The following is a 21,568-nucleotide window of genomic DNA, read 5'->3' as shown; positions in this document are numbered from 1 at the left end:
TGCCAGTTTTTTTCCTCTTGAAGAGCAGTGAACTTTTTGTGATTGCCAACACACAAGTTGTGTACATTTGTTCAGTTGAACTTTTATTGCCTGTTGAAATCAAACTAGAGGCCCGGTCACCAATTATCCATGCAAACCATCAGCACTAAAGGGATCCAAAGTGCATGTGGGTTCTGTTAAATAAGTTTTTCCTTTGTCTGTTTTTCAAGAAGACAGTTATTCTCCATGTTCTGCTTCAAGGTTGTTGACCCATAAAATAAGCAGCCTTTATATACTGGCATAGGGATGGAAGCAACATTTCGTTCTTTCCTTCCATAAACATGCCCTAGAAAGAAATTTTCCCAAAAGTTCCCTAAATCCTGCTCACAGGGAATAGAACATGTTTGAAGAATTGGAGAAGGGCTGAGAAGATCCTACCCTACTGCCTAAATTGAGCTGACTTGATTTTGACCAAAGGACCCTCTGGACAGTCCCCACTCTCGTTCTTGCCAGGGTAGGCTGCCACCCCTGGCAGGCTCTGTGATGGGACACTGAACATCACCCCTGTTTTTAAAATAAGCTGCAGAAACCCTTTCAGCTTAGGATCAGATTAGATTTCCAGGACTGTTGGCAACCACTAAAGATGTTTCTGACTGATGCTCACCATTGAACAGCACTCTAGCCCTCCAGGACTTCAAGAGTTTTAAACCACTTTTAGAAAATGGTTTTCATTCATCCATCTGATAACAAAAGGGGGTTGTTTGGCTTGCTCCTCAGCAACAGCACGAGAACTGTTTGTTCAGGAAGGCAGGCCAGCATGAACTTCAGTTCAAACAAACTGTCCCTACATAAGCCATCTTTCTTTCTCCACCCTTTCCTGGCTGCCTACTGTTCTCTGCTTGGCAGTATGAGGATTTCCAAAATGTCTCAATGACTTTTAAATCTATTTTACTATTGGTAGCTTTATTTCACAGAGAGCAAACTCTCTGGCTTCTGTTGGTGATCATAGCAACACATTTCAAACCTCATTTTGTTGGTGGGATCCCTGTCAGAAGTATTTTACAAATTTAAGCAATGTGGTTTGTGTGTTCATTTTTCTTTGTTGCTTGTTTGCATAAAACTCAAACTGTTCTCTAGAAAAGTAGCCTGTTGCCATAATCAATAACAATAGCTGTTTCTATACTTTGTAGTATGAAGTCATATGGTCTAAATCATTGTCAGTCATTTCCTCTCCCATCACATCTTCCAAAAAATGTTCCCCAAACCAAACTGGAAAAAAAACAAAAGGGAAGGAAGAAATGAAACCTTGCCACATTTTATCGTATCCATGTCATAAACTCATAAACTACTGAAAGTTAGGGTCACTGCAAAGATAAGAATCAGACAGTTTACACTAACTAATGCCTTTGTTATTGCTTTTTGTAACAAAGTTTTTTTGGTGCATTTATTTCTTTTTTTGACAGCAAGTGGACAATAAGAGTGTTTCTTCATCTAGTGAAATAATTGCGTTCCGCAAAGCACTGTTGGATCCAGTGACAGCAAATCTATTTCAACGCTTTGTGGCACTGAAGGGAGACCTACTGGGGAATGGAGTGCTCTTTTGGCAAGAAGTGCAGAAGTATAAGGTATGGTGGTAAAATGAAGCAAAGGGAATAGCATCCAATTTGTAAGCAAATGCATCCATTCTTGCATATTAGGAGAATTTTAACAGAAATATCTATAGACATTCTGTTGTTCATAGTAAGGCCTCTTTCACTGTTTAAACTGTTTTTTCTTCACTGAAAATCCTCACTTCTTAAGGGTAGCTATTCTTAACTCAAATGCATTATCCTTGTATTACTTTATACTTCTTCAAACTGTAGCATTCTTCTGAGTCTCTAAAAGAACACTGCTATCACACTAAAGCCCAGAGTTTGATATATATCTGTTGAGCAGTAGAAATATACAAGCATTAAATATTCATTTTGTTTTATAGATGCTATCTGAATGTGATAATTTCTCAAAATTGAGAGATAACTTTAAAATTCAATCAAATCTGCAAATGTAAAGATGGTATCTACCAAAATGCCTATATGTACAGTGCAGACTGCAGTTCCCTTGCACTTCATGGAATCAAATTTGGCTTGAGCTTGGGACCAAAGTGAAATGTGATGGGAAAGGTCAGCAGGGATTATGTCTCTCCCAAATACATGTAGTTTTGTGAAATTGCTTCTGTGTGGATTGAAACACAATGGAAAACCTCTGGAGCGAAATTTCAAATCACACTGCAGCCTCCTAGGAATACCATGGACTGAATGCAGGGACACCACAAGTCTTTCATGTGTTCCTCATTCCTTTTGCCTCTAGGAAATTCCTGATGCAAAAGTGCTACCAGAGTGCAGAATCTCTCCTGGGCACCTGAACATAGCCTATGTGCACATAGCAGGCAGGGAGCATGAGATCAGCTGTTGTGCTCAGAAATTGGGCTTTTAATACAGTTGATGTTGCAGTAGCACTTGGAGATCCTCTGCAGGCATGTGGGTGTATTTTCACTGTTTAATTTCATGAATTTGAATTTGGTGTCTGCTTTAGAGGGTGAAGCTCTTCTGTTTCTAGGAGACAATCTCTCTTCTTCACCAAGGCTCTGGTCCCCAGGCAAGGAATTACTGGCTGAAATGCTCTCTGGGGGTGCTGCTGTCTCTCTCGTGGTGAGAGAGTGACTAGCTTAGACTAAAACTCTGGTGTGAAGGCACCTGATGTTCCATGACATAAATCCGTTTTTAGATATTTGAAGGTTTTTTTGAGATTTGTGACTCTTCATTGCTACATCATGGAGGACATGGAAACTTTCTGCAAATTAATGTGGAATGTAGTCTTAACTATTTTCTTTGTAGAACTGCTCTCTGAAGAAAGCCTTCATTGTTTTTTGTCCCACCCCCTTTCCTGCACTTATGTTAATTTTATTTGTCTTGTTATCAAGAAAAAGTACAGTCTGACCATAATTCTCCATGCATGCAATTTGTCATGGTTGGCAGTTGATGCTCTTTGTAGAAGCAAAGGGCTGGAGTGGTAGGAGTGTTGTGGGTCAGGCTGAACTGCAGGAATATTGCCAAAGGCGTGGGCAGCACTTTGCACAGTGCATACTTGTATTGTCTGAGCCCTATCATGCCATCAGTTTAGACAGAACTCCCTTTAGGAGTCAATGATTGCATCGCTCCCCATAACCCATCTGGCTGGCGGCACATCTTGGGACAATCCAAACCCAAAATTTCTTTTTAAACAAATATGAAGAAACATAACTCCGTGGATCATTTCCATCTGTTCATCTACGCTCGGTCTCATCTCTCATCATATCATATGGCTTGTTTGTCTTCCCTCTTACTGCAACTCTCTGCCTTCTATGCTAGATGAGCAAAGAAAGCCATAATATATATTCTTAGGATATACTGAATATGTTTTTGCATTGCCTTACTTTCTTTATTATAGTTGTTATCATTCTTTTTTTTTTTTCCTTCCCAGAACTAGAAGTATTTATAACAAAGCAAGCCAACTCTTTCACAGATCACATTTCTGGTTAAAAGCCATGGTTTTAATTTCTTTGCAAAGTAAATATATAGTCTTCTATACCAAAACTAAATTCAGATTCTTCATGTGATGAGCTCTCATCCTGAAAACTCTGCAGTGCTCATTGTCTCTCATATATTCGTGATAGCCTTGTAGTGTCATATAAATTTCTTGAAATATATGGATAGAGGGAAAGTTCATGTTACAAAGTGTAGCAAGAACACTCTTTGATTTATTTTTCCTTCATATCGAAATCCAATGGTGGCATGGTCAGGGTAACAAAATGTAATAATAACAGGTTTTACAAGAAAAATAGGAATACATTTAAAAAAGTAGAAAACCCTACTGTTCCTGTGGCATATCACTCCTGTAAGTTCAGGGGTTTTTTGTGTTATATACTCTGTACAGAGTTATTTCAAAATTTCATTGAGATTTGAACTAGAAAATCTTAATGAATGGTGAAAGTAGAAGATGTTAATGAATGGAAGATTGTACTGGTATCTGACATTATCCCCTCTTGTGACAATATTCCCGGTTACAATATTTTGTACCGTTTAAATATTTTCCCTCTTCTGCTGGTGCAGTTAAAGCATTTATTTATCTTTTAGTTACAATGGCTATGCAAGTCATAGCAGGCTCATTGTGAAAATCAGTGCATTTCACATTTGTAGATGTGTTTTTCTTTTCAGAAATGTCTCCTATTTGCCAGTAATGCACTTAAAATCTATGTTGTTCAATCCAAACATGCAGGCAGAGATTATCATCTAAAAGCAATGATTGCTATGTATCTGCATTTGCAAACCAGAAGCCCCATGCATGTCTTAAGTATGACTTTGACCATGCACATTTACCAAAAGAATTTTGCCCTGCATACTGAAGGAATTTATTTTATAATTATTTCTGTATGACTGTTGCTCTTTGATCACTGGTGCTCTGTAAAGGTTCTTGTGTGTGTCTCTCTCCATTGATTGAAAATGCTATTTTTTATCTTTCAGGACTTGTGCCATTCCCATTGTGGAGATGCCATAGTTCAGAAAAAGATCACAGCTATTATTGACTGCTTTATTAATTCTGCCATACCCCCAGCTTTGCAGATTGACATCCCACCTGAACAAGCAAAGAAGATTGTGGAGCGCAGGAGAGAACTAGGACCTTACATTTTTAGAGAGGCACAGGTAAAACCTGGACAAATCTGAAATAGGACTGGCTAGAGACTGAGTGCCTTATTTCAAGAACAGTTTTCACTGTTTATGTGACAGTTAAGACTCCACACATAAGGATGGGCTTGAAGGAAAGAACTATAGTCATGTATTTCAATGACTGTAATGTGGAGGTAGAAAAGAGTCTTCAGATATATACTACTCAATAAAGAAAATCTCTGACAGCTAGCTGATCTTGGAATGGTGTTATCCAGATCTGTGTTAGGAATTCTGGCAGTAGAAATTAATTCTGTCTATGTTCTTAATTGCTTGTTCTTTACCACTTGGTTAATATTGCAGAAGTAATTTGTAGTTAGAAAGCTTGTGGTTTTCATGTTTTATGAAAAATGCAGATGCGAGTAAAGCAGAAAGACAGCTTAACTTGCTGAATGTCTTTCCCTTCTTTATTGCAGAAAGTGTGTATTAAATGGCTGCAGACAGTTTTCTCTCTGATCTTTCTATTAATCAGGTTGAATAGTAATATTAGAACCTTTACTACAGACTTACTATTTTTTTATCCCTCGATACTGCCTTGTCTTATCTTCTAAGTCCAAGAAAACTAGTTCTTCTTTTCCTATAAAATCGCCACCAACACCTTTAGACATCAACTGTGAGTCCATAAAGTCTTTGGATGACAATAGATTAATGATTTGTCAGAGAAAAGGGTTCATATAAGTCCTAAAAGAAAGAGAAATCTCATTTCAGCCTGTGTAAAACCCAGTGAACTCCAGAAATGTGGCACAAAACCAAAGGAAGAACTAGGCCAAAAAACTGTGACTGGAACCCAACAGTGGCTCACATGTCACTTTCAAGCCTCTTGAGCCAGAAGCAGTGAGCATGCTTGGCTCCTTTGAAGCCAAGTTTCTCAATGCAAAATTAAACATCTAAATAAATTGAAAAATGTGAGCCTTAGTACGTGCAGCAACAGAATTCACTGAGCCCCTCTGTTTGCTTTTCTAAAATTGTTTTTCTTATTCTAGTTCAAAAACGACCCTGTGAGAGATTATATCATTTAAAAATTATCCAAGATTTGCTCATAGATCTGTAATGTGGTTTAAGAGCCTTTCCAGAGGCAAAAAAGTATTTCCTTTCTCTTAAGGAGGGGGAAAAAACCTTCTCCCTAATGATCTGAATAGTTGAAATACTTGAGCAGAACAACGGTGCAAAAGCAATTCTACTGGTGTATATTTTATCAAGAATACTTGTAAAAAGTGATGGATGTTTTCATTAATGCAAACAATTGTTTAGGGAAATATAAAAAAAGAAAGTGCCTTTAAACTGTGTTTCAGGAAGATTTCTCACCAGTAATAAACACACTGATGAAAAGCATGTGCCGAGGAAAGCTGGGCTGAAATGTCAGGACAGAGTACGTGGGAGGAACAAGGCTGTGTGTTCAAAAAAAATAGTTATCTCATTCTGCATTTTATTTTACAGTCAACTCTTTCTTTAATACGGTCAAGATTGACTTTATTTTCTTCCTGTGCAGATGACTATTTTTGCTCTTCTGTTTAAATTTTGGCCAGAATTCTGTAAGTTCCAAAGCAATACGGATAGTGACAAAATTCTAGTTGGCTTAGAGAAACAAAAAGAAAAAGAGATGCGAAAGAAGGAAGGAATAACAGCAAAGGTAAGGCTTGTAAAGTCTCAGGTGACTGCTGATGAACTGAATAACATAAGCAAAGATGCATAAAATAAAATACCCCTTTCCCAGCCTGATCCAAAGCTACCAAATCTTGTTAGATTTCAACCTTTACATGCAATCCAGTACTAAGGTGATTAGTTCCCAATTCTGCCGATACACATACATATGTTTAAATTGAAGCAGATGAGTCAATGGAATGCTCTTTCATTAGCCAGAGGAAAAAATGTATTTTAGTCACCTTTTGTGCCAAGAGAAGAGCAAAAAAGAAGGCTGAATTAAGAAGAATAAATCTGTGTACAGTCCATGTATGGGCTACTGTAGACCTGTTTGCACTTTCATGATCTATAATTGTCTTATATTAGAATTTACATTCTGGATCACAACTGAAACCAAACCAAACCCAAACCAAAATGGATTTCATATCTATTTTCCAGAAGGACCACTAGAAAATCCTGCACATTACTTAAAAAAAAAACTATTTATGCAGTAATTGCTTTGCATAATCTTTGCCTTTTCTTGAATATTTCTCAGCTTTGAAAGTGAAGTTGTTAGACTGTTCACAGTGAGTTTCCCAACAGTTCCAGCACATTAACAGAACTATGACCTCTACAATGGAATGATTGTTTGTAAAATTGTTTTTCTTGGATTTTTTAAATTAAAATATAATGGATTTCTTTTTCTATTGATTATAGGCTTTGAAAAAGTTTATTTTTTATTAAATACAATTGTTTGGCAAACTTTGAGGAGAGAACATTCTTTTAAGGGCAGAGAAATTACTGGACTTGCAAACTATAATAAGTAGCATTACAGAGACCTTTACGTATTCTAAATATCATGTACATGTGTTGAGATGTTACATGTGGTATGAACCACACCGGTATCCCGATAGATAAAGGCATAGGCCCATAAGAACATGTATACATTGTTATCCTCTTTTAGGCACATGAAAGCTGAGGACCAGTGAAGCATTACTCAAGGCCATGTAACGATGTCAGGGAAGTCTAAGATCCAAGAACTCATCTTCCTTTGTCCAAAGCACATTGTCTCCATATACATTCATCTGCCAAGGCCATTGGCAATACTTACAGTGCAAGAATGCAAGATTTCACTTTTGTGTTTTCACAGACTTCTTTTCCATCTGCTTGTTGCCTGTCTATGAAATTTCTGATCATGATCAAAGGATAAAGAGCAAATCTTAGACAGGAGGGCAAAAGCTTAGCTTTTATGGAGAACAATGGGAACGGTGAATTACACTTCTAAGCAGGGAAATAGAGTAAGGGATTTTAGAAAGTGACAGGCAGAGAAGGCAGCTCAGTAAACAGTTTGTAGATTATTCTTCTCACAACAAAACAAAACAAAACAAACCAGTAAACCGTTACCTTTTAAAATATCTTAAAAGAATGGGTGCAACAATTTTCCAATATTTTTAAATCCTTTTCCCTTTCTGTTCTTGTTTAAAGAATTTGCCATTTCCTGTTCTCTTGCCTGAGATTTCTGTCCTCTTGGTGACAACATAATTCAAATGATTCAGTATCCCTGAAGGATACTGATAAGGTTCATCTAACATGAGCAATAGCAGGTTCACTTGTTGGCTTGTGAAGGTGATGATTTCTTGGCAATGAAAATAAGGACTATGTTCCTCTGCCCCACCAGGCTCATTGAGTGAGAGCAAAGCTCTGGCAAGGGTTAGAAACAGCTTTTCTTAGATATATCTCCTCTCCACCCCACAAATCAGTTGCTATTTTGGGTTTATGTCAAACAGAACCTAGGGGAGGAATTTGCTTTCTTCTTCCTTTATGTGTGTCTCCAGGGCACTGAATCTACCTGTGCTTTTAGAACTGAACAGATAAGAGTTGAATTTTCATGTAGGATAATGGGAAAAATGGTCAGACAAGGAGCTTTTCACTGAGCAAAGATGCATAATTTGGTATTGTTTGACTATCTCAATATATTTTTGTGTGCCTATTTGTTATTTAAGGGGTAAATTCTATCAAAGGCGCCCTGGCAATGGACTTGTTCCTTTGTTAACTGCTAGATGCATATGCCATATACTTTCAAATATATAAGTCACTTTTTGCAGACTGCCTTGATGCCAGTACTAGCAATTTGTTGTATACATCATAGCATTCTATCTCCAAAGTAGATTTTAGATTTTTTGCCTTCAAGTGCACAAAATAGCTTTAAATTATTTGGCTTTAACTTGGATTGTAGACTTGTACTTACTCTTTCCATGTTCTTAGCAAAGCCATCAACATTATTTTCTGTGTTTCTGCCGTGTCTCTTAGCAATAAGCTTATTTGTTAGTAAGTGGTGTATTGGCATTGGGATCTGAATTCCCTATAACATTGCTTAATTTATTATGAGAAGTAATTTTTAAAGATCTTGCTTAATTCGCCATTCTCATTGAGAGAGCCAGCAAACATAAACTGCAGTGCTGTAGTATTCACACCGCCTCTGTGTTTGCACTGGCATCCCTATTCCACCAACAGTGTGACACAGGAGTTACTGAGCCTGTTTCTGGAGAGAAGATCAGCATCACACTGCCTGGGCAGTTCTGTACCCAAAATTCACTCTTACAGTTGATGGATTCATAGGACAGAGGGAATGGTGAGGAAGGAGAAGGCACTTTGGGAGCAAGGAAACAAGATAGTGTGATTTTTTTCCCCAGATTTTTTTCCCCATTTTTCAGGGACTTATTAAGTAACTTTGGGAACCATTTGATCCTCTTTTTTCCCTCACTTGGAACATGGGAGGGTGAGATTACTCAGCTCTTGGAGAGAGCTCTTTGTGAGGTGAAATATGAACATCGATTAATGTTTATAAAGAGTTTTGGGATCATCAGATAGAATGTGCAAAGGTGAAACAAACCAACATGGAAATGACAAACAGTTAATCACCAGAGCAGTTTGCCAAGGGTTACAACGCCTTGTTCTTCACCATAAATTGTACACTGCCTGTTTTCCTGACTTGTATACTGTAGTTCATACACAGCTACTGGCCCAAGCTGGAATTAATCACGACAAATCCTACATTCTATATTTATACCTGAGGCAAATTAGAGGCTCACAATGTCTGCGCTGTTCTTAAAATATATTCTGTTGCAGATCTGCCCTATCTGCCCTAGCTATATTTTGGAGCAGGTATTGAATCTGAGAGAAAGCTGGTCTACAAGACTGTAGAGGACAGGAAACATGAACTAGAACAAAGAAATGCTTTAAAAAAGCAGCTACTATTTTAAAATATGCTCAACATGATGAATTATGAAACTAAGCCTTACAAAACATTACTGCAAATGACACTATCTCATTTCCAATGACAATTTTTGGTTCCTCAGACTTTGCTTTTACTTTAGCTCTGTAACTATTGTTCACTTCTAATTATGAGTTTTTAGAATTTGCAGGGTAAAGAAGCAGGAAGAAATCCCATGAACGCAGCTCAGCTTAAGTCCTTGACTGAACCTAAGTCCTTGACTCAACTTAAGTCCTTGACTGAACGTAAGTCATTGACTCAGCCTGAGCCCTTGACTCAGCTTAAGCCCTTAACTCAACTGCCAAGGAGTGTTTTGGTAAATGAGCTTGATAGGAAGAGAAGATCATCAACATCTTTGGCACCTACAGCTGGATATGGAAGGAAGGTAAATATTGCATGTTTCTACAGATGTCATTCAGGAGAGATAAAATGATCTTGGGAAAAGGGGAAGGGGGAATTTGGTTTTGAGTAGTGCTGTCAGATGGTTCTTCAATAACTGTTCATTCTTCTACAGTTAGGTTTGCTGTTGTATGTTTACCTACCTTACAGGTGAAATTTTTTGTTCTTTATTATTTTTTTAAGATGCAAGTTCTGAGTAGTATTAACAGCTAACAGAATGTTAAGGTCTTATGGATTAAAAAAGAATCTGTATTTAAAGATAAATTGAATAAAAGGTAGTTAAGTTCTGGAATAAGAAGATTTTCATTATTTGTGAAATTCATATCCTGAAAGAATTTGGCTTAGGCTGGAGTCTTATTCTGGTCATATGTCAAAAACTGAAGCTGAACTCCTTTAGGAAATCTAGTTATTTGAAAATCTGAAAGCAAATTTCACTTCAAGACTTCTTCCATGGCAACTCTGACTATGCATCAAATCTCTAGTCAAAAGACAACAGTTATTGTACTGGGAAATGGGAAAAAGAGACATTCTACACTGGGCATATCAGGGGATCATTCATGGCTGAGTTGGCACTGCCAGAATATGAGGGAACCTGTGCAACCACATAAAACCAGATATGTCATGTGAATGAGAAGTAAATCACACTTTGGCCACTGCTTACATTAGTAGAGCTTTTCCCATGGCATTATGGTAGTGAAGAGCAGAATACAGAAAAAGGTACCAAGAAATACCCCCAAAATCTGAAGCCACAGTGTGAATTGCATAGATAAGCTTACACTCTTACCCTCAAGTGGACCTTTTTACTTTTGCTCATACCAGTTTTAAAAAAACAGGAGTTGAGCAAGCCAGTATATCCCTGGAATACACCTGAACCCACAAGAAGAGGTAAAATAAACAATAATGTCTTAAAGGGCAGTTTCTTCGTCTTTCTGCAAGCCCCTTTCTACTATAGGAAGGTGCTAGAAGTTATCACTGATCATGATATGACAAATTGGCTCCAAACTTCTCATACCCTAAGATAAAAACCAGGCCAAATAAAAGTGCAGTTCTCATCCATTTTGGAAGAACTTCCTATTATTTACATGCAGTCTGAACTGTGGTTGTTTTCTTTAAAAGCAGTATTTTATCCTTAGAAAAGGAAAGGATGACATCTCTAATGGTAGCAACATTTTGCTGGAGACGGCAGGCAGGAGCTGTGATGCTAATTAGATAGTCAGTGAAAGGACATACACTAGAAACAGTTTTTCTTATATGTATTTCCTCTCACCTCACAAATTGGTTGCTATTTTGGGTTTATGTCAAACAGAGGAATCATAGTCCCAGGGAAGGACTAAGGGTGTAGCACAGAGATAAAATTAAGTCCTTGATAGCACAAATGATATTTGGGGAAGGTAAAGATCTTCTGCATTGTTTTTGAAAAAGAAAGGAGAGAGAACAACACACAGATCAAGGATAGAGAATAAATATAAACCTTGCATTTGCCAAACTTGCTTAAATAATGGTGTTTTGAGATTTACTTATTTACAGCAATACTCTTTTCCCCATTATTCCAATATTGTAATGAAAAAAAAATCTTAATATTGTAAGTAACCAGTAATAAGACTATAACATGAACATGTTTTTTACCTTACTGTTGAAATGGATCAGAAACTACAGTGATATGACCTGAAGGCTGATGGTTTTTCATGGTTCTTGCAGGCTTCTTTGTCCTATTCCAAGTACATAGAAGCCTTGGAGCAGGAAAGGATAGACATTAAAAGGGAAGAAGATCTGGAGAAAAACCCATCATCATTCCTTGCAGGTTATTAACCAAGCTCTGTAGTTTAGCAGGACAAACTTATAGCTTAGGTGAAATTCTTGCTGTACAAGGACTTTGCTTGCTCTTCTTCTGAGCTATGTACAGAAACCTCTGCCTCTCTTTTGCTGTCTGTAGGGGAATTGCTCTCTGCACTGTACTCATGAGTGGTATATTTTCTAAGAAAGGAAAAGTAAAAGTTGCAGGGTATCTTTGCACCGCCTTTACTGTACAGGTCCTGCTGCAGAGAGGAATAAAGCCATATCTTCACTCTGCAGTGACATAGCAATCATACACATTTCACCTCCTGGTTTCTTGTGCTTCATCAGCTTACATTCAAGCAGATACCGAAACCTCTTTCTCACAGTCTGTCAGTTTGCTTTTGGAGGATGTGAGAGGCATTGCTTCATCCTTGTTTCAGCTGTGAATATCCTCATGGGTCTTTGCCAAGGATATTATGACCTCTTTGTTTATTTATGAAAAATATCCATTTAGTAGTAGGGCTAGCAATAGCACTATGTAATATTCAGTTCCTTCAGTTTCACATTATTTTAATTTTTTTCCATGTGTAGGTTTCTTGTCTATGTCCTCCCTGAAGCCTGAAAGTCCTGTGAAAGCCACCATTCCTACAAAGCATAGACCCTGAATCTTCCCAAGAAGCAGGAAGTGAGTACCAGACTGCCAACAAGTGTACTTTGAAATGTGAATTCTCAAAAGCTAGTTTTCCTGCTGCCAGTGCTGATGCTCATTAGTAGCAAGTTATCCCACTCTAAATCATGTTTAACTGAAGCGGTACAGCCTCCATATGAAAACAAGCTTATTTTTCATGCCAGCCATGGTTAGTGGATCTAATGTTGACCAGATGGAATTTTGTTGCAAAATGGTATTCTCTGAAATGAGGTTATCTAAGCTTTCCAGTTAAGATATTTTAAATAGGAACATGAGATGACTGGAGAAATCTCAGACCCTACAAAGTTACTGTCAAAAACCTGTCACAAAACTAGCAAGAGATCTCCTCTGCCAAAGCCAATTAAATATTAGACTGAGAGAAAGAAATGAGACAGCAAAAGAAATCGATAATGACAGAAAACCAGGTTTTGCTTCAAAGCCTGAATTACTAGAAGGAAGGATCCTCTAGAGGTATTTTTTGGTTTTTTTTTTTAAGCCTATGTTGAAATTAGGTGGACTTAAAAAAATTGATAGAACTTGGAATATTACTGCTCCTCCTTCCTCTTCTAATTCTGTACTTAGCACTGCTATTTTAGGCAACTTGGTGTCCTGCCCTCACTATTCCTCCTAAAATTTCAAGTGTCTGGACATAATGCTGTGGCAGCATTTTCTGAAAATGCTTCAGAGACAGCAGAGAAAACTTCGGAGAAAGCATTCCTTGGTCTTCCCTCCCACTCTCTTTCTGCCCTCTCACCATGTTCTACAGTTGCAGTTAGAGTAATCCAGCCACCTGGGGCCTCATGTGCCTCGCAGATGTGACCGTATTCCACACCCTTTTGCCTTCTGCACCCGTGTTCTGCCCTCCATGGAGCTGGATCACTCTGGGCAGTCCTGGCACAGTTCTGCTCCTGCTCTGTGGCTGAGGAACCTCCAGCTGTGCCTAGTAGCCACAGGGCCCACAAGGCACCTGCACCCCTTGCTGCAGCCCAGTCCAGCCATCTCTGGTCCACCCTGGCTATTCCAGACCAGAGAACTGCATTCCTGCCAGGCACCAGGCTGTGGTACAGGCTAATGCGATGAAAAAGCTGAGGTCCTGTGTGATTGGAGAGGTCTCTTCCACCAGCTTCAGTTGCAGCCCACTCTCTAATGCCACTGGAACTTCGCATGCCACTGTCCTATAGTGGTCTGACCACTCAGCTGGTAAGGTGAGATAGCTACACAAGATCATGAATGCTCTTAGTGAGGCATCTTCCCTCCACTTTGTAACAGAGCAGGTCACACCTTGTCCATTGGGGATAAATGGCAAGGCTGGCAGCAGGAGGCCTGCGAGAGGCCAGGGCTGCCAAGTGCTGGGCACAGCCAGTCCCAGTTGCCTCCAATGGACCCACCACAGGACATGGCTGATGACACCTTGGGGAAACACATTTCAGAAAGAGCAAGGAAAGCCAGAACGTGGAGGAGAAAATAAAAGCAGTGATAAACAATAGAGGGAACACCAAGAGCAGAGGTGGAGGTGTAAGAGGAAGAGGTTAAGAAGGAAGATGAGGAGGAGCAGGAGGTGCTCCATGGCGGAGCAGATATTCCCTGCAGTCTCTGGAGGATCAATGCTGCAGCAGAGGAAAATAGTGAGAAGGAAGAAGGGGCTTCCCAGTGCCTTACAAAAGGGGACAGAGTGCAACCACTGCTGATAACAAGGAGGGGAGGAGAGGTACTTGGAGTGAACTTGAACCTGGGACACATGGAGGAAAAGTGCTAAGTGTGTATTTCCCTCTGCCCCCCACTACCTGAGTCAGTAATGATTTATTCCAATTTGCAATAAATTGATTTCCCCAATTTGAGTTGATGCATTTATTGGAGAACTGTTCTGATTATTTCAACTGGCTGAACTCAGCAATGACACTTTGTTACCTTTTCAGGCAGATTAAAATCTATCTGAGGAAAGGAATGCAGAAACATTCAATGAAGGTGGCCAGGAGACACAAATGTAATGTGCATGCAAGGTTTGTTCTTACAATTCTAGAGCAAAGAAGACAACTTGGAATTTTATTAAGAACCATGGGATCAAGGGTAGAAAATAAACATCTTCCAATGTGTTCCATATCAACCTGATTGTGACACTGACTCTTGTGTTAATAATTTAATAATATATCTTGAGGCTCAAATCAGTAAGATTAGTAAGAGTCCACTGAAGTATGCATGGCACAAACTACTAGGTAGTCTCTGTCTTAAACATCTTATAATCAAATCCAGTTCTTCAGTGCCGGATCTAATGAATAAGTAATACACTGCCTTGAATTGACAGCTCTGAAGCAGGGTGTTTTGGCACACTGTACTCTAACTATGCAGTTCACACAACTTCTGTTCATCGAGGATAACTCATGAGGTCACTGAGTTATTATAAAGCCAAATGCTCTTCTTGTTTCCTCCCAGTTCAGTCTGATTCCTGTTCCAAAGTTCACCTTCTGTTTAGTTTCTGAATTTTGATCCATAAGAAAGGCTTAAAATCTATCAGGACATAGATGGGATTGGGGCCTTCTATACAATACCATTAATCCCAAGGCATTACCCAACAGAAGGTTGCAGGAGCTCTTGTGTAGCTCTCCCTATTTCTAAAAAGTTTTAAAAGGACTTGGAGTGCAGTTGATGTGGAGACTAAGGATTAATTGAGAAATTAAGAGGTGGCGGGGGAAGAATTAATCCTGTCTCTGGGCAAGAGACAGGATGATACTAGACCTCTCCACATTCTTCAGACCACTTTAAAAACCAGTCCCAAGCCACAAAGCTGTTGGCTCCATTCCTCCCCACATTTGTGTAACGCATGTAAAAGAAAGGCTGATGAGCAAGCTCCAGCGAGCTCAGTTCCCGAGGATTCACCCTGAGTTAGGGATGGGACTGTCTCCTGCTGCTTGTCCTGACCCCTTGGACAAGGAGCATGAGCCATGTAGCCCTGTCTCCTTTGTCACAAATACAGGTTCTTCTGGAGCTGCAAGATCATGCTGCTAAGGACCATCCAAGGGTGGTTTCCTCCTCAGAGTTGAGTGGCAGCTGAGGACAAATAATAGTCTTCTTCACTCTTGGCACAAGAGTGACCAAGAATTGTAGGGGATTTCCACTGGGAGTTGCTTCAGACAGGCTGGCAGAGAATACACTTTCTTTTATGGATGTAGTTGCCCTGCTCATATATTCTCACAGAAGGAGAAAGGGAGATCATTGGTTCAGTTCCTGCTTTTCCCATGGTTCAGAGTTTGCTTCATGCTTTTCTACACTCATTCTGTGTTTGAGTTACCTGAAAAATATGCTTTTGGTGGAAGCTAGAAGGGAGTAAAACATAAAATACTTTCCCTGGTTTTTATGCTTTCCCAAATTTTGCAAATGCAGTAAATTTTAATGTTCAAAACATCTGAGGAGGTTGGAATGCAGCATCTTGTAGTGAGCAAAGCACACGTGGTACTGTGTGGCCTACCGCTCATTAATGTGAAAGGCAGAGAAAAATCATGAAGTTCCGTAAATGCAGTGATGTATGTCACCCTAAAAAGCACATGGAAGGCCACCTTCTACTGCCGTGGTCAGTACAGTGCATGCAACCAAATGCTGGAGCATGGCACGCTGTTTATGTGTTGCTGTATTCTTGCCTTCATGGAATTTTGAGGCAGTTAAACAATGCGTAGACATTGCTTATCTCATGCTTGTAGTTTTGACATGATTAACACCTGGATTACTTAAAAAAATAAAAATATTATCCAGATATTGGTTACAAATCATAAAACTCCTTGTGAATTTTCCAGCCTTGCCAAATAGTTAACAAAAATTTACCAGCAAATTTACCACATGCAAAAAACTACTCTCCCAGACAGTTATAATCATTAATACCGCACATGTTTATGAAACTTAGAAAGAAATACTTCATGTACTTAATTAGTGAATAGAATTTTTCAGACTGGCCTTATTCACTCAAAGTGCTGCAACTGAGGTTCACTCTCAATCTAGTTTGCTGTTCTGTCTCTGTGGTAGCCTGAAACATATGGGTGTATGTACACACACATGCACTGTTTTAGTGCCAAGGCCATGTCTTCAAGTATGCAACTGAGAAGGATCACGTGTATTAGTAATGCTAGAACTCCATGTCATATCATTATTTTCATTTTATGTGTCAATTTTAAAGAAATACTGGGCAATTGAACAGAGAATACATGAAGAGACAGGGACCCTTAAATTTCTGGGTTACTGGATCTAATCTAATGCAATGGCAGATACCCTAGAATTCCTATTTGATGAGACATCAGAAATGGAATAGTGATTTAAGTCTCATCCCCAAGGGACCAGTTCCAGCAGAGAGACTGAGAACTGACTAAATATTATTACTCTGAATGGTGATTCTACATAACTTCAGAATACTTGTACTTCTTGTCTTTTTGTCTTGCTCTTGAGATCTATTCTCTCTCAGGTTGATTTACCACCTATGTGAGCTCAGCAGCTTTAAAGAGCTAGAAAATTTTTCCTCAACAGCCCTCGCACCTCTGCCTTCAGACAATTAAAATCTATTCCTTGTTTAAGTACTTATACTTAGTGACATTCAGAAGTCTCTACAGCAGAGAAACAGTTCTCTGGGAAGTATGCTGTTACAGACAATAAAACCAATTCTCTTTTTCAGAAGCTTGCAAACCTAGAAAACTTCTGGATAGATTTATGCTCCAGTGGTGTTAAAATACACTATGCAATCATACTGATTCAGGCTTACTTTTGATGTTTACTCTCAATTAATGGACTATAATAGTAAAAAGATTATTTTGGTTTTTTAAGATGTAATTTCAATTAATAAACATTTACATTATGATGCTGTTACTGTGTATTTCAATTTTTTCTCATCAGACCTGACATGTTTATTAAAGCAATTTATAATTTTTGAGAGTGCAGTCCCAAAATTGCTCATTCAAATACTTTTGATATAAACACAAGCTGTGATTACGTGGTTCAAAAAGGGCTTTATACATTTTGCTTTGACTTCTCTTCTGCTGCTGCATGACACAAAATATCAGACCATGAGATGAATTCCTGAAACTACATAGTGCTACATTATGTTACTAAGGTGCACATTTCTGTCAGTTTACACGAGTGGTAGTAGCCATGACCAGCCCATTTAAAAGGGGCAAAATGCTTTTTCCTCTGAGTCTTTGCAATGCTGCTCTTCCATTGTGGTTTCCCTTTTTAATGGCTGTTTCTTAAAGTCCTGTTAATGGCAAATTGTCTTAGACCATGAAAAGTAGGTTCATTTAACTCCTTCAAGGTATGAAAATCTAGTTTTTAGTCATCAGAGATTGAGTTCAGCAATGAGAGAGGTGTTTTCAGATACAGTAGCAGACCTGGTGGAGCACACCCAGTTTCTCTTACTATACAGTATGGGGTGACCAAGACCAGACTGATTTGTGTCACACCTTCTGCATCATTTAGATGAGATGAATCATTGTGATTCACTTGGCAAATATATTTGAATTAAGAAAACAAAAACCTACAGTAATGGAATCTACAGATAAAAGCATCGATGATCTGGATATTCACATTGATTTGGGACCCTCAGTTGCCTGATGTTGAGAGCACTGAATAATGGCAGGTGCGCCTTCATTGCTCCTTCTGTGCCTTTAGCCCAATGCAGTGTTACAGGTATATTTTCCATCCTCTACCTCTTGTATGCTTGTGAAATGGCTAGCCCCAGTCCCAACTGCTCTAGTCAAAAAAGTTTAATTTAGCATATGTGTGTAAAAAGAACAGAAGAGAGAACAGATGTTTCAAAGTTCTGTCCCAAACTTGGAAAAGAAAGTCTTAAATTATATATGTTTCTAATGTTAAAAGCTGGGTCAAACTGATCACTGTGAAGCTATGTGTGGCCAGTGAAGCTGCAGTAATCTGGCTTAAATTTGGCCTATTTACAACTGTCCCGTTACATTCAACTGGTGATTTTCGTTACTACTTTTTAAAGAAACACTTTTAGCCAGATTGTGAATCATGTCTGAATACAGCTAAGACGGGGTTAATGGATTTTTTTAAGCTTATGGAACATTGTTGGGGTTTTAGTACATTCAGTAGTTGCTGTAAAAATGTTAGGGAAAGACAAGTTTGAACAAAAATTTTAGATCTGAATCTACACTTACAGTTCAAATCCACCTAAATTTGAGCATTCCCAGGATTTCAGAGTTATAATTCACATCTGTGTTTCAAACTCCTTCATGCATGATTGTCTGAATGCGCACTTCTGGAACAAGTCCATGTCTAATAGGCTAAATTGTAGTTCCCAGATCAGAAGCCACATGGTACTGCTATATAGTTTTCTTTTCTCCTCTTATAACGTAGCCTTAAAAAAAGGTTCTGTCAGCCCAGCAAATTGGACTATTACAAAACACCAAAGTCTACACTTTCTACCTATCTGCTATTGAACTCACACATTTTTATTTCTACCAATGAGTTAGTAAAGCATTTGCACAGTGGAGACTCCTCTGCCAAGTAATTATCTATCAGAACACTGGAGCAGATTGACTACCCTTACATATTAAGACTGCCACTAAGCTGTCTTAATATGTGAGGGTAGGTAAGCTAGAGATGAGAAACTCTTATTTTTAATATTTATAGAGTCAAGCTAATTTTTATGTCAAGTACAGGCTGTATTAACTTGGATTTTCCTCTATTTCTCTACTAATTAAAATACTTTAGTTTTGTGGTAACATATGTGAAAGCGTTGACAACAGCTTTGCTTATTCCACATGTTAATTATGTATTTGCTCAGAGCATGCTGATGAACTGTGGTGCATTTCTCACGTTAAGATTTCATTTCATGTCAAAGCAAAAATGGGAATGTAGTAAGTGGATTTGTGTTTTAATTTTTGGTATTTTTTTTGCTCTCAAACAATTTTGTACGATTCCTCTGTACCACATGCATTTTAAAATCTTTTGTTGGCAAGAAGTTAAAGAAGAAAGTAATACTTGCTTCTCAGAATAGGATTTTTGAACAAAGCAAAGCAATTTTGCCATTAATGAGGCAGTTAAATGAAACAAATGACACGGCAAGCAAGAGAAAGACCACAGCATCACACTCAAGGAATGCACAGGCACACAATAGCTTATGCAATATTCCCCATCTGACTAAGTCAGTAAACACAGAGATTTCCTTGGAATTTTTCACTACAATAGGCCATGGTGACTATAGCTCAGTAATCACAATCAACAAGCTTAAAGCATTCTTAGTAGTTTTCATCCATAGGCAACTCAATGGATTTCATGCCAGCTGCAAGACCCAACCCAGCACAGGGTTTGTAAACCCCAGACTATGATTGGCTTTGATACTACTCATTCCTGAAAATGGTACTTTAGGAATTGAATCTATCACATCTCTAGAATAATTTATACCCTTACAGTTTTGTATGTGCATATGCATTTACAGGTACATATACATACATATGTATAAACACAATCCAACAAACGCATAAAATAACCTTCTCTGGAAAACTGTTTTATTGTCATAACTACATAGGGCTTAAGGTTGGTGTATATATATATTTTTTTTTCTAATACAGTGTTTCAACCTTTTTTCTCTGTGTTATTTTTTTGGAATGAAAGTCTTTGTTTCATTACAATATTTGTGAATGTACTCACTTGCATTTGAGAAATAGAGCCACTTGCTTTGTTGAGGAATGTGGCCCCTTCCAGAGGTCTGCATGACTGCTGAAAAGAGGAGTAAATGCATTTTTGGAGAGTTCTTTTTCTTCTAGAAAGCACATGCCGGAAAGAAATTAACTTTTGCTGTGTTTTTTCTCCCAAATGAGAAAGTAATTAACAGCATGTGTTGGGCTATTCACTAAAGACTACAATAAATTATTTACTATTTTCAAGCTAATGAAGTGAATGCTTGATCTAAAAAAGGAGAGTGTGTATGATTATGTTCATTTTCCAGTTATGACTTTCCAGTTCAAGATCATCTTAACTCCTGGCTGCCTGATCCTGTACTTTTCTCAATGTATTGAAACTTGTTCTCTTAATTCATGTCTCCAGAGATGCTCAGCACCTGGCAATAGCAGGCCTTCAGAAAGCTGTCCAAAGGACAAAAACAGTGAGGTTTGGTTTGGTTTTTTTTTTTTTTTTGAGTGAAAGACCAGAAAAGCACACCTTTGTTACCGGAGTTCCACATGAAAATATATTTTAAAAAAAACCCAAACCAAACCAAAATCAAAACACAGAAATACATAGGTTTAGTTGGGCTTGGCAAGGTAACGTAGTACTAATCAAAGACTGTATTCTGAGACAACAGTTCAGCCTTGGAAACAAACTGCCCAGAGAGCTTTTGGTATCCTTATTGTCATCAGAGGGGCTCTAAAAACAGATAAGGTATGCATATCTGCCAGGAATGACTAAGAATGTTCAGACCCATACTGGGGCTGGGCAGTGAGTAGATGAACCCTTGAGAGACTCATTCTCTGAATCCATATTCAGGTTGTTCTGAAGGGAAAAGCTTAGCTCTGCTAAGGAATCTTACGAGAGTCAAGGGCTGTGACACTTCATTTGCTCTGCACCCGAAACTCCCACTGAAGCCAATTATTCAATCTAATTTAACAAAGACCACAGCTTCTCTGGCTGTGCAATTGTTGGTAACCATCAACAAACTGATTCATCTACAATTGGGCCAAATGTTACAAAATCTGTTTCTGAGTTCTTGTTTGTACCTCCATCATAAGATTACACCAAAATTAAAGCATGCAGTACTTGAACTAACTTCAAAGGCTGAGCTTGCACTTCTAGCTAGTTCAGCCCTTTTATTGGTTCATGTTTTCCATTTGGCTTCAACATCCTGTTCCTTACTGATGCCCTTCTAGAGTTTCATTTACAAATATTATGTCCCTGGTTAGTGAGCCACGCTAATTAATACAGTGGTGGGGGCTATGGATTATAGTAATCTCATGCCTCCTGCTTGGAAAAACACTGCAATTTTTCCAGACGTTTACATGTAATGCCGTATTGAACACGGCCAAATTTGTTTCAGGAAAATGTATCCTGAACTCATTTAACCAAAATATATTTAAGGTTGCTTATACTGTTATCTATTGCCAGTTT

General features: G+C 38.5%; 1 protein-coding gene across 1 annotated transcript in view; it reads left to right on the top strand.

Moving 5' to 3' along the window:
* RGS22 (regulator of G protein signaling 22) overlaps positions 1-12,467 on the top strand; it is a 58,449-nt gene extending 45,982 nt beyond the window's left edge. The window contains exons 21-26 of the mRNA XM_066334132.1: positions 1,443-1,604; positions 4,518-4,697; positions 6,208-6,348; positions 9,755-9,997; positions 11,710-11,812; positions 12,379-12,467. Coding sequence (XP_066190229.1) covers positions 1,443-1,604; positions 4,518-4,697; positions 6,208-6,348; positions 9,755-9,997; positions 11,710-11,812; positions 12,379-12,452 — 903 coding nt within the window. The 3' untranslated portion in view covers positions 12,453-12,467. The remainder of the gene's footprint in view (positions 1-1,442; positions 1,605-4,517; positions 4,698-6,207; positions 6,349-9,754; positions 9,998-11,709; positions 11,813-12,378) is intronic.
* The last annotated feature ends 9,101 nt before the right edge of the window (positions 12,468-21,568 follow it).

This window comes from Sylvia atricapilla, chromosome 1 (assembly GCF_009819655.1).
Source record: "Sylvia atricapilla isolate bSylAtr1 chromosome 1, bSylAtr1.pri, whole genome shotgun sequence".
In the NCBI taxonomy this organism is placed as follows: domain Eukaryota; kingdom Metazoa; phylum Chordata; class Aves; order Passeriformes; family Sylviidae; genus Sylvia; species Sylvia atricapilla.
Note: the sequence above shows the minus strand (reverse complement) of the source record. Positions and strands in the feature narration are given on the sequence as shown.